Here is a 13,024-nt window from a genome sequence, read left to right as displayed (position 1 = left end):
ACAAGACAAACACAACAATCCACACACAGCTAATGCCTTCCACACCCTGTCTGAGCGTATGCCCAGGGCGCTATCTCAGCACAAGGCCCAGCAGTGTGACTGAGGGTGTGGACGTACACTGTAACCAGTCAGAAATAAACACCATCATCATCAGTGTCATATTTAGCCTGGTGATGCTTGAGGTCACAACACACCTCAGAACAATGTCAAAATATTTGTATAATTGTGTGAATTTGGTTGTGTGTTTCTGAGCTCATTTGCTTGTTCGACAATCTCTGTTTTGCAAAGTTACTGTTGCAACTTTCCCCACTGGACGTTATTTTCCTCCCCAAAAGGTTCCTGTTTGGAGGGTAGTACTTTCCAAAAGGACAGGAATTTTGGGGATGGGGCTTTCATTGCTTCTTCTTTACTGGATGTTGAGGCTCACCATGTGAGTTTTGTGAAGCAAAGTTTTTGTTTATTTTGCTTGTTTATTGCACTTGCTACTCTTCCAGCATGTTACTGTGGTTACACACTGTAGGTTGTTAGGAAATCGCGTGGTGAGTGTGTAATTTTAGAGCAGTGATTGAGCCAAACAATATGTACATTAAAAAGTTCAAAAACACCTACTCTGGCAAATCAGATAAGAATTTTTACCCAGACCGGAGTACACACATTTGGAAAGCCCAGTCTGTATGAAGCTGCTCAGGCGCGATGAAAAAAAATAAATCTTATTATAACCATCAAAATGCGCAGCCTATTACGTGCAATTTACATGCAATAGTCACGTAAAACCAGAAGTCGGGTAGCAGGATACTTGAATTGCTTTTATTGAGGCAAATGACCTGCATGTTTCCTAAAGAGTTGGTCAGCAGTTGCAGTTAGCGTGAGTAAAAGACAGTCAACTTACAATATATCTGGACAATGACTATGTGAGTGTGCTTATAAAATCTGTACCTTGAATATTCTGAGAATCAACCAGTTGTATGTTTGTATTTTACATTTCTGTTGCAATAGAAAAGGAGTAATATTATGTAATGTAACTAAGGGAAGTGCTGGACCTCTTGTTGCTATGCAACTATTGGAAAACCAGTTAAAGTTGAAGTAGTCACAATTTTAACTTTGAGCTCTGTATGTGTCATTAGTGTCCCGATGAAACGTTTTGGGGGTTTTTTTTTCCTCTCAGCACTCGTACAACCTCTTTTTTTTTTTTTTAAGCCAGCAGTATGATGACAGGTTTCAGCATGTACTGTATGTCAGCATACAAACATACATGCCTTTGAGCAATGAAGTCAAACTGAGAGACAGGAGAAGCTTCAGCAGAAAACTCACATGAATAAGGATGCTTTTCTGCTCGACTTCATTGAGTCACTCAAGGTGTTGTTGTCATGTTGGATGCGTTGCCTCCATTCACTTGTGAGGCAATCAGACCCGTCCTAGTTTTTGTTGCCTTTTATGTTCTCGATCAAATGTCTTTTGAATGAAAATACTGTAAATGGAAATCAGAAAGAATCCCAAGGTTTCCCATTGCAGTGCACTTTGTTTCTCGATGATGTAAGCAACCAGAGATCTGACAGTTTTCGGATCCAGCAGAGAGACTGCTTGTGTGTGTGTGTGTGTGTGTGTGTGTGTGTGAGATGTAGCCTCACAGAAACATTTTCTGCATGTTATGAGGTAAGAGCGACAGAGGAGAGCCATTGGAGAACAGAAAAAGAAAAAGTGATCGTGGTGGATAGGTGAAGTGATTATAGATGAGTATAGATTAGACTATTTTAAACATACTGAGCAAAGACTTGTCCATGGGCTCCCCAGAGAACTCATTATGAGCTAATCCTGCTCATCACATAGCCCTCCTGCGCCGGGAACGACAAGACTTGAGTTCCCACATCAAACAGCCGCACTGTCACCACACCCGTCTAAGCATACTGAGGAGCTGACGTTTGCACAACCGCTAGGCCTGAATGTTAGATGGAATACCATTAAGCTTACAGTGTGGAAACGACAGGCCAGCTGGTATTGAATGTGGACCGCAGCATCCTATGGAGGTGATCTTTGCTTCTTTTTCAGTTCTGAAGTTTCTATTGTGTCCTACAGCAAGTTAAAGAATAGTTAAGCTTGCCTGTCCACTACAAGTGTTAAAAGGAAACAGTCAGGAGTGTATGCATGTAGGTAGGCAGTTTGATCCTGTTGATTCAAATACGCAATAGCTGATTTTGTATTGAAGGCAAACACTTGCTTATAAACACACCCAGAATTCACAACACAGAGCAACGTGAATTTCCCTGTTGGAGATCAGTAAAAGTCTATGTTATCATTTCGTTTTGAAGTTGTGTTTCTGGCCACCTGAATTAAAGTTTAATATTCGCCCTTGTGAATAAACCCTTGTGTTTCGGTCTCTACCGACTCCTGGGGGAACTAAATGGCTAATCGGTTAGTTGCAACTGGTGTACAGGGGTTTTTTTTTTCTCCAAACAGAGGGTGAAAATGACGCTCTGAGAGCAGTGAGAGTAAACCGACACAGTGAAGCCAGACAGATAAACAATGAGCCGAAACACACTATAAAGCTCTGTAATGGTGTTGCAGATTAAGGTGATAATTCTCTGCCGATTCATCACTACAAGCAACCCCTTTCACACTCCCATTTGGTACATAATAAAAATACTGATAATAGTCATTACAATCCCAGATCGTGCTTCTAAACAAACCAAATTCTTGTATATTCCCTCCATGATCTCACTTTTTCCACAAATGTGTGCGTGTACCCTACATTTATACCTTATTTTGCTCATTGTGCTGCAGGTCTACGCTTCCAAGGTTTAATTAGACATCATTCCAGCAACAAACCCTCCCAGTTACTTCCTTTAACTCCTTTAGGTTAATCAAAGCAGCACTTTGGAAACCGCCTAGGAGCTGGAAAAGGAGTATTTAGCCAAATTCCTTTCTGCTGTAATCTGACACCAGATGCTCATAGTCTAGTCTGTCATTCTACCTCCCTTTGTCGCTATCCCTCCCTGCTTTGTTTGAAGGTACCAGTTGTATGCCCATCTGTGCATGGGGCCAGTGTTGGGGAGGAAGCCAGCTAGCATGTTTACCAGCTCCAGAGTTTGTTTTTGGCTGCACTGTGTGTGTGCAGTGTGTGTGTGCGTGCAGATATACAATGTGCATAAAGCAAGCCTTGGTGTGTGATGGCTAGCTTGCTTGCCAGGATGAAAGCCTTGAGTGTTGACTTCCAAGATTTTAAATGTTAACGTTGAAAATATTTACAATCAGAATTAGGTCTTTTTCTTTTTTTTTCTTCTTCTTCCACACAAACACTTGCATTTGCTTAAACTCCCCACCCATGTGGCTTATATCCAAATATGCATATTTTTATATCTGCACTCCCTGTCAGGCTTTGCTCACTCACAGTGTTGGACGTCCCAATCACAGCTGCCTCGATCGATTAGCCGACCAAGAGAAAATTAGCTGCCAGTTACTGATTAATCGTTTTAGTCATTTTTAAAGGTAAAACGTCAAATGCAAGGAGTTGCTGCTTTTTTGTCCTTTATGATAGCAAATAGACAGTCTTTGCTCTGTTGGTTGGACAGAAGAAGCAATTTGAAGACGTCACTTTGAACTTTGGATTCACAGCTTTTTTGATATTTTATAGGTTTAGCAATCATTAAAATAAACAGCAGAGTGATCAATAATGAGAATAATCATTAGTGTCCCTTCTTGTCCCTTTTAGTTGTTAGAGTCCTCAGATGTTAAGGAAGATGCAGTCCTCTGCTGTTCTATGGAGGTATGGAACACACACACATACACACACACACACTCTCACACGCCCACCTTTCATTTGAATGACGAGTAGTCTCCAGCATGCACTGTAGCAAATGTGTTCACAGCAATCTCCAAAAGATTTCTTTGATATTCCCCAGCATTCTCCTGGTTATGAATAATAAAGTAGTGCAGGTAAGTGTAAGTAGAATTATGGATTAAATCAGGTAGACTTTGGTCTCCAGACTGAGGTGCAGGAGCAGAACGCTCTCACGCTCTCACGCTCCAGCGATGATATGAAAATATGACAGACGGGAAGAACAACAGAAAGAGCAAAGACAGGTGAGCTCTGGTTGGCAAACAATTCCCAGATGCTCACAAACACAACCACATCCTTTGCAGTCTTGATTACTTACCAGCAGGCTCTCTCTCTCATACACACACACACACACAGCTCTATGGCCAGAAGGTGTGTGAACCTCTCCTGTCTGACTGTATCCGCAGTAACAAGGTGCCAGACATTGTGTTTTGCTCTCAGAAAGGGACACACACACCTTCTTTGACCTCCTGCCGCCTTACATCCTCCCTCCCTCCCTCCCTCCATCCCTCCTCTCTCTCCTGCAGTTGCAGAGCATGGGGCGTCTCCTGGAAGAGCAGCTCCCAGAGATGATGACGGAGCTTCTAGCAGCCGTCCGGGACAAGATGCTTTGTCCGGTCGAGTCGCCGCTGACCCGCTCTCTCCTCATGGAGGTCATCGAGCTGCATGCACACCGCTGGAGCCCCCTCGAGGCTCTCACCACACAGTACTACAACCGTACCATCCAAAAGCTCACCACCACTGCCTAGGTGCCAGCTCTGCCAGGAGGAGAGGAGACAAGCCCCCGATTCCCCACAGCAACGTTTTCGCCCATGGGAAAACATTTTCCAGAGGGGCATCAGTGTTCTCGTCTAGTTTTACCAAAACACGGGAATTTTATACTGACGTCACTCTCTTACCTAAATAAATACGTGGCTTTAAGCGGTTATTTAGCCGTAAATTTGATCATTTCTCCACGACAGGCAAACGCAGCTGCTAACAAACCATACACTATCTACCAAACAGGCAGCCCCTGAGAGCCACCTAGGCAACAGTACATGTGACATTCAAACAATGAAAAGCGTATTTGACACACATTTGAGAAAGCAGTAACGTTTATAGTAGTGGCCAGTAGAGGCGTGCTTGGCCACACGGAGTGAAGGGCAGGGGGGGGGGGGGGGCTCGCCTGGCTGTGGCTGCTGGGGGATAAAGGAGGGAACAGACAAGAGAGGGGTCACACAGGGGAGAGGAGGAGAGGGCAGCAGCCTGCCCGTAGGGAATAGAGAGATCTGTACCCAAAGATGAAGGGGTGGGGGGGGGGGTTGGGGGGTCAGCGTAGTCCGTGTCAGTCTCTTCATTGTGTTCATTTGCCCACCACCCTCCCTTTCTCTCTGTCTCTTTCTCCACCCCCTCTTCTGTCTCTCCATCGGCCCCTGGGGTCTGTGTGGCTGATAAAAGAGAGAGGCGGAGGAGGAGGAGCCGGCAGGGAGCAGACACGATGCTGCCTGTCTGGGCAGTCTGCCCCGCCAGGCCAGGGACCAGGTCAAAGGGCCTCGATGTGGAGCTCCCCAGCTCCCACAGCTCCTCCCTGCCTTTGTCTCCTCAGCTCCCAACTAACACCACCACCGCTACCCCCCAGCAGGAAGCCTTTTTGCGGGGATGAGACAGCAGGCCTGCTGGGCCTGGCTGGACTGAGGATAAGGATCAGGCTGGCTAGAGTAGGGTGGCAGATGGCTACTTGAGCCCATGTGAGACGACACACTCCTAACACACCCCTCTGGCACCCCAGCTCCCTGCTCCCCGAGCTCGGGCCGGTGTCGCCAACAGAGGCAGTAGAAATATTGCAGTGGTGGGGGCAGCATTAAAACAGAAACTGCTGTCTGGTAATTCTTTTGTTTTTGTCCAACAGGGGAATGTCTCTTCTCCTCTGTTAAGCCGTGCATGTCCATGCTTTGTTAACCACGTTGTTGATATTATATTATTATTTTTTAATCATTTAGTGTTTTTAATGTTGTTATTTCATTTACGAAGTCTTGTTTTTATGGTAAAACGTACGTATGAGGTATTAGTCATAGGCCTTATTGCACAGGTTTGATTTGTTTTGCACTGTTTTGAGGCGATTTGCTTTAAAATTTAAGGATTAAGAAAAAAGCAAGTTTGAATTTGAATCAGTGCTTGAGGATTAATATTAAAGCTCTCAGCAGTGAGAGAAATGGGTTGAGCATAGTGATTGATTTTAGGATGTTTTAATGGACTGGTGGCCTTGTCAGTTATCCATTTTTATAGGAGCTCCCTTGTTTCAGGGCCTGCAGGGCCTGCAGGGCCTGAGGCAGCAGAGGGCATGCAGAGGACTGAACAGTTGGACTTATTCATATCATTATGTTGCTGAAGGAAAAAAAAGAAAACAAGAGCATGGCACACCGAGAAACAGAAGCGAAATGCTTCTTTAAAAATTTCTCCTACTCAAGCCATTCTTTGCCGTGGACATTTTGCAAGTGTTTAATATCGACTGTATTTGATCTTGCTTTGTTTTTGAGGAAAAAAAAAAAGACAACTATTAACCTGTGTGTTTGAAGATGACAACGATGAAAAGATGATATCTTATTGTATGACCTCATTAGCTAGACATTTGTGTCTCTTATTCCAGCTAACGTGTGAACTATGATATTGACGTACCAAGCCAATCATGTACCATTTGTAAATGGGCTCAATATATAATCTGCATACAGTATATTTACAAGTATTTAAAAACAGTGAAATAGGAAGGGGGAGTAGGATTAGTGCAACAGAGATGTTACACACAGGAAAATTGTGGTTGCGTGGCTACAAGTTTGCCTTCCCATGCATTTGTATCAGGAACTGGCTGGTTGTTTGGGAGTAGTCACACGCTCGCACGCACACACACACACACACATATACATGCACATGCATACACAGTTTCCCATTGAATCTCTGTGGGCAGTTTTAAGTGTTTTTATATTATGTTCTTTGTCTTGCATCAAGAATTAAAATCCTGTGTGGTAGAAACACAACCCAGAAGACAAGTTAGATGAGAAGGGTGATTTGAAGCTCGCAAATGTTTTCGGAGGTGCAGCCTAATCGTCTGTAACTGTGTGTCTGCTTAAGAAGTGATTTAATTGTTTTGTTGTTGTTTTTTTTTTTTTCTCTTGTTGTCTTTATTTTATGTCTAGGTTTCTATTTAAATTATATTTAGCTCATTTATATATAAATATATTTTCCCGTCTGGTGGGTTTTCAACACATCTAAAACAGTTGTGATACCTAGCTTGCTGGCAAGTGTGTAAGTGCGGTATTTACATGTTTTAGTTTATGAAAAGGAAAAATAAAAAAAAAACAATCGGTGAGTTTCCATTATGCAAAGAGTGACTCGCTCTCACAGCAGATGGGGGCAGGTGGGGATTGCGCCCCCCTCGACTGTGGCACTGGAACCTCCATCACAACCAACCCCAACCACCACCACCCTGCGTGCCCTTAGACCCCTCTGCGCGGGTCACATGACTCACTCGACGATTGAATGAGACGCACCTTCATTTGCATACTCTCATGAGTTTTGAAAAAAAAAAAAAAAAAGCAAAACGAGGCTCCGAGATGTAGATTGGCAGTAGTGGGTCATCTGTGAGCTCTTGTTTGTTTTGTTTTTCTAAGCAATCGAAAAATAAACTAACAGGAAAAAAAATAAGAGATGCGACAGAACAAACTGTGGCATGTGTTTTGTTTTGTTGTTTATTTTTTTCTTTCCTCTTCCTGCTCACTAACATTGACTTTAATTAAATTTATTTTGTCAACAGGTTCCACAAAATTGAATTAGGTTAGTTAAAAGGAAAACTGTTAAGGCCATCTAACATAATAAACTTGTTTTAGATTAACACAATGATTGTGAATTTAGCCAACTTAAAAAAACTAACTTCTAATCAACAAGATATATTTATGTCGTATGGACTTAAAGAATATGTGTACAGGCCACATATTTGTAGTTGTTTCAACATGTATCTTATTGGACATAATTCTAGTTCCACACAAATGAATTTGGTACACCCAATATATTTTTCATATTTCGTTTATTGTCCATCTTAACATGGCAGTTAAAATTCTGGTGCAGTTGGTTTCAAGAAAAAACAGAACAGTAACATGATGAACTGTTAACTGTTAGCCATACTTTCAGGCAGCAACATTGGTATAGCTTGCACCATCACTAGCAGCTGTAAACTACCAATGCAATGACAAATCAATGTTTGCAGCTTTCAAATTTTCATGACAGCATAATGGTCTAACCAATTAACAAACACCTTGCTGAAAATATTCTGCCTATTTTTCTTCTAATTGTAAAATGTGTTGATGTAACAGGTGGGTGTGAACAACCCAGAACTGGTTTAACTAAACTTGAAAGTGGGCGTGGTTTTCACCTGAAGTTGTTACAAATGGTCGAATCTCCTTACTTTTTTGTATGAATTATGCCAAGTATACTCCTCAAACTGCAAAATATACTCCTCTATGTTTATCTGCCAGAAAATAATATTTCAAACAAACAAACAATTTTCAGCATCCAAACAATTGGATAATTCACACAGTTTGTTCTTGAGCATCTGTACCTTGGATGAGAGTCTGCATGCATCAAGTTGGAGGAAGAGCTTCTGAAGTACTTCAAAGAAGGCTTTCAGTTTCTTGGGATAACTGAGGTTCAGTGCACATGCTGAGGCTATGTCTCCCAAGTCATGCAGAACTTCAACACCCTCGATCACTATGCCAACATCAGCTGGAGGAGTAGTGGCATCACCTCCCTCAACATTGATGCTGTAGATGCCCAAGGTAAGTTGGTCCAGCTCCCTCTGAACAGCTTCACCATCAGAGTCCTTTACATAGGAGAGTCAGAAAAGACAAAAACAAACAATGAAATCAAAGAATAGAAGAAATGAGAGAAGAAGAATTCCAAAGAATAAACTTTCGTATTTCAGATTACTTTCATATAACAATTTAATTAAAATAGCACAAGACTTCAAAAAGTTCTATAAACAATAGGATGAAGTAGTGCTGGATGATTCTATGAAACTTTAAAGAAAACTTTAAATAAACTTTAATTTTACATACACTCACCAAGACCTTTATTAGGAACGTGTTTAACCTAATGCAATCCAATGCATCAGCAGAACTATAATCAATAAACTATTGACGGATTCTACATTATGATGGGACGCTAGCTTTTATAGTCTTTGCGGTATGTTTAGCAGACCTTACAGACCAATTACATGCGAGTCCCACGTGATGCTGCTCAGCCAAACAAATTTGTGTAAAAAAAGCATGACTCTGAATACAGAGATGAGAGGTGAGTGACAGGTGGAAAGGGAAGTAAGCAATACAGGGAGATGACATGGATAGACAAGAAGACAGGGAGAGAAGACGGAGAGACGAGTGAGCACAAGACAACAGAGAAAAATAATGGCGAAATAATAGAAAATATAGAGCAAAAATAGAGCTTTCAACCCAGAATAGACAGATTCATTTATGTTCATTCCTCCCACTTGAAGCACAAAACAAACCAGCGTGTCTCATAGGTTCAGAGGTCGTGGCGCTCATTAAAAATGCCAATGTGAAACGCCAATATGAGACAAAACACAACACTTGATGAAATTTTCTCTCACTGGACTTTTTAAAATTTTAGTTGAATAGCCCTGTTGTATAGTACGGTAATCTGACAGGTTGTACAGGTGCACCCAATAACATGCATGGTGAGTGTATATACAAATTGATTCCATGCAAATTATAACAAAATGACAAGAATTGTTATTCAGGATTTGATTGAATAAAATGTAGACACTAAAATTACAAACCGGTTATTCTTTGAAGAGGATGCTGGGGTCTTCACTGAGGTAGACACAAAGTGCCTTGAGGATGCACTCCCTCCTCTTTTCAAATGTTTCACACTGAAGAAGAAAAAAAGAAAAAAAAAACATTACATTCACGCACCTTCTGCTTTTGTTTTGAAATCTCTTTCATATCAAAAACTGAACTTTTCACAATGTTCACTTATAGATAAACCTGAAGAAAGAGGCCTTGATTTGGTGTGAATCAGGTCGCAAACTTTCAGTTACTCATTCCAAATGTCAACACATCTGATCCCTAAACACAATCATGATCACTATCTGTGTTTTCATTGTGAGATGATTGCAAATAAAAAAGGGAGAAAAAGCAACAACAACAAAACAAACAGCAATTTGTATGAACGAAGCACATGAGTTGCTGCTCAGGCTTTGTAAACAACAATCAAATCACAATTTTTACTCATTAGGGGACATTCACAGGTTATATTGGTTTCTGACTGTTTATCAGTCCCCACACCTGTCAAAACAGACTAGTCAACATCAACATATAATTCTATCTTTTTACCAACAGCAATACATACCTGTGCGATAGGGGCCAAAATTAGACTAATCTTCCTCCCTGCAGAGCCTCCCTTCTTCTTCAGCACTTTGATGAGCTGGGCAGTGTGTTGGTCAAGTTGTTCAAAGAACTTTGAGACAAGGGAAGAAGTGGTGATCCTCACAAATTCTGCCTGCAACTGAAAACAATGTCCACAAACACAACATGTTATATTATTGGTACCTACTAAAAAATTAAACTTGATACAAAAATGAGGTTTTTGAACTGCAACCCTTACACTGCAGTGTAAGGGTATACATATGATATCAGTCAAGGAATTTAACTTGTGAAACAGCTTCCTTCAGAAAAATCTAACTGATAACAGCTGATAAAGTTAGAAATTGAAATGAGAAAATGAAATCAACTTATTTACATGGTCTTAGGAGAACTATAGATTTCAAAATAAGCTGCCAATTAATAAATGATTCTAAAACAAAAATGCTGACAACTCAATTCACAGTAATTAAGTGGTGAGGTGTGATCATACCTTCTATGCCCTAACCGAGGAGGGAGCACAAATCACAGAGCAATCCTTCAGGACCTGAAAAAGTGCACATGACGACATTTATAAAGATGTTAATGATGTTAATTTCTGAATAAATGTAGACTTTCAAATTCACCACAAATAAGTGAATGGGTCCTGCCCTACTGCTTTGAAACAGAGGATGAGACAGGCTTAGCTTTCATAATTTGCAGCATTTAATTGAAGTATGAGGCAGCACATTTATGTTAGCATCTAGCTTACACAACTTCAGGCTAACAGCGGTTATTTAAAGTTCATAAACACTAAAAACAATGTATTGGCCGAATAAAAGACAACTCTCATTATCTTATGGTACACAGCAATTCCACTGCAAACACGCAGTTCCTCAAAATATACCAGTAAGTATGAACGGGACAGCAAAGTCACAGTATAGCAAGGATGAAAATAATGTATCGTGTGCGTGAGCACGTATGGGCGAACGAAGGCGTGCGGCGCGCAAATCTGTTCCTACGCTAAATGGGCTACGTCGCTAAATCGTAAGCTAGCTTTAGCAATTTAGCTAACCCGGGAATTAAACTGTTTGACTGGCGTAAACAAGTCGAAAACACACACGCTACAATATTTACACGTTCTACCTGCCATTGTTTGATATTCACTCACGTACAAAATATGAAATGTGCCTGAGGATTGGTGGGGCTAGGCGGCATAAAAGCAGACCGACCTGGCTATGCAGGTAGCTGCTTTCTCATAAGCACGCCAAAAATAAAGAACATGTCTTGTTTCACAAATCCCAACACAAGCATGCTTAACATGAAAACATGGTGAAAAGAAATATCCGCTTGTCTCTTTTTTAAACTCGAAGGAGACACTAACCTTTCCGCCAAATTAGCACGAGTATCTGGAGTTCAAATGGCCTTAAGCATGCGCAGTCTCTCTTTGCCATTTTTGGCAGCAGACATTTTATTACCGCCACCTTCTGGATGGATGAAGTATCTCAGTCACGTCGAAATGACGCATTAATATTTTTTAAAGATAACAATAGACAAAATCACATTGAATTTATTAGAAAAAGACATTTTAACTTAACAAATACATGTATTATAAGTAAACTGAAAATAAAAATATAATATAAAGTGCACAAGCTCCGTTGTTCATTTTTTTTGAGTGTGAACGTCAGTGTGGTATCATGAAGATATTCAGGCATCACAAAAGGAAACACAGTGGTGCACGCACTGTTTCCTCCACCGCCGCCAGACAGACTGCGTAACTAATCTCAGCTCCACAGTGGGTCTATAGACTAACAATTCATACTTGTGCGCACTGGAACTCCTCATCTGCATGTCCTCGTCTTTACACCGCCATGCATTAAACAGGCCACACTTCAGGACCTGAACAATTGTGTGTGTGTGTGTGTGTGTGTGTGTGTTGCTGCAGCACGTCCTTGACCAGTGATTTGCCTTTGTTGAGCCCCGACACATGCCTGGGGCTCCCCGACTGCGGGGCGTCCCGATGGGGTCTCTCAGCATCGGTGGTTGCTCTCCATACTGAGGACCCCCCCGTCCATAGAACCTAGAGGACGTCCTTCAGCACTCGTCCGCATCAATCAACGTAATCCCATGCGTCAGAATATTTAAGTGCATTTGACATCGTGAGACACACTTTCAAATCTGGCATCAGCACCAGAAGCCTCATTCTGCTTTGTGTCTTTGACTGAGATGTCCATGGTTTCGTTTCATTTAGAGTCACAACACGTGTGACATCACAAAGAGGGACAATAGGGGAGAAATTATACAGTAACAGACCAACTCGTGCAGTAAACGTAGTGTAACGGAGGAAATTCGTTCAGCTGCAGTAGTGAAAGAAGAGGGAGAAAAGATATAAGTGGGAAGAAAGTGTAGGAGAAGAAGAGAGGAAACGTATAGATAGATATAATGAGTAGATCTGGGGACAGTATGGGGGGGCTATTGAGAAATAAATGCAAATGGAGGAGGAAGACAGAGGCAGCCCTGGCTGACAAGTAGCATCACAGTTAATTTGGATCCGTACCGTGATAACAGACAGTTTAACAGACCCTTTTCTTTTTTAGTCCTGAGGGATGTCTTGCTGTCTGACTGTGCTGCAGGAGCAGAAAATGGTAGGATCCAATAACTGTGTGTCACAACACAGTAAGATGATGTTATTTTGTGAGGGGGGGGAAAGTTAAGAGAAAAGGCCTTATGAAAGTGATGAAGAAATGAGAATGATGTGGACTAGAGCTGAAATGATCAGTCGGTGAGTCAGTAAATCAAAAGAAAA

General features: G+C 41.6%; 1 protein-coding gene and 1 long non-coding RNA gene across 6 annotated transcripts in view; one reads left to right on the top strand and one right to left on the bottom strand.

Moving 5' to 3' along the window:
* ctif (CBP80/20-dependent translation initiation factor) overlaps positions 1 to 4,760 on the top strand; it is a 43,501-nt gene extending 38,741 nt beyond the window's left edge. For all 3 annotated transcript variants that reach the window (XM_046374732.1, XM_046374730.1, XM_046374731.1), the window contains 2 exons: positions 3,707 to 3,760; positions 4,360 to 4,760. In XM_046374732.1, coding sequence (XP_046230688.1) covers positions 3,707 to 3,760; positions 4,360 to 4,581 — 276 coding nt within the window. In that variant the 3' untranslated portion in view covers positions 4,582 to 4,760. The remainder of the gene's footprint in view (positions 1 to 3,706; positions 3,761 to 4,359) is intronic.
* A 3,113-nt stretch (positions 4,761 to 7,873) lies between these two features.
* Positions 7,874 to 11,624, bottom strand: LOC124051400. Of its 3 annotated transcripts, none has more exons than XR_006841826.1 (4): positions 11,603 to 11,624; positions 10,229 to 10,384; positions 9,657 to 9,749; positions 7,874 to 8,681 (listed from the first exon to the last, which is right to left on the bottom strand). It is a non-coding gene; the product is annotated as an uncharacterized LOC124051400 (long non-coding RNA). The 3 variants fall into 3 exon arrangements; XR_006841827.1 differs by lacking the exon at positions 11,603 to 11,624 and adding an exon at positions 10,866 to 10,885; XR_006841828.1 differs by lacking the exon at positions 11,603 to 11,624 and adding an exon at positions 10,854 to 10,872.
* Between the last annotated feature and the right edge of the window lie 1,400 nt (positions 11,625 to 13,024).

The sequence above is a fragment of the Scatophagus argus genome, chromosome 20, assembly GCF_020382885.2.
Source record: "Scatophagus argus isolate fScaArg1 chromosome 20, fScaArg1.pri, whole genome shotgun sequence".
Taxonomy (NCBI): domain Eukaryota; kingdom Metazoa; phylum Chordata; class Actinopteri; family Scatophagidae; genus Scatophagus; species Scatophagus argus.
The sequence above is the reverse complement of the archived record's forward strand: the minus strand, read 5'-3'. Positions and strand labels throughout refer to the sequence as shown.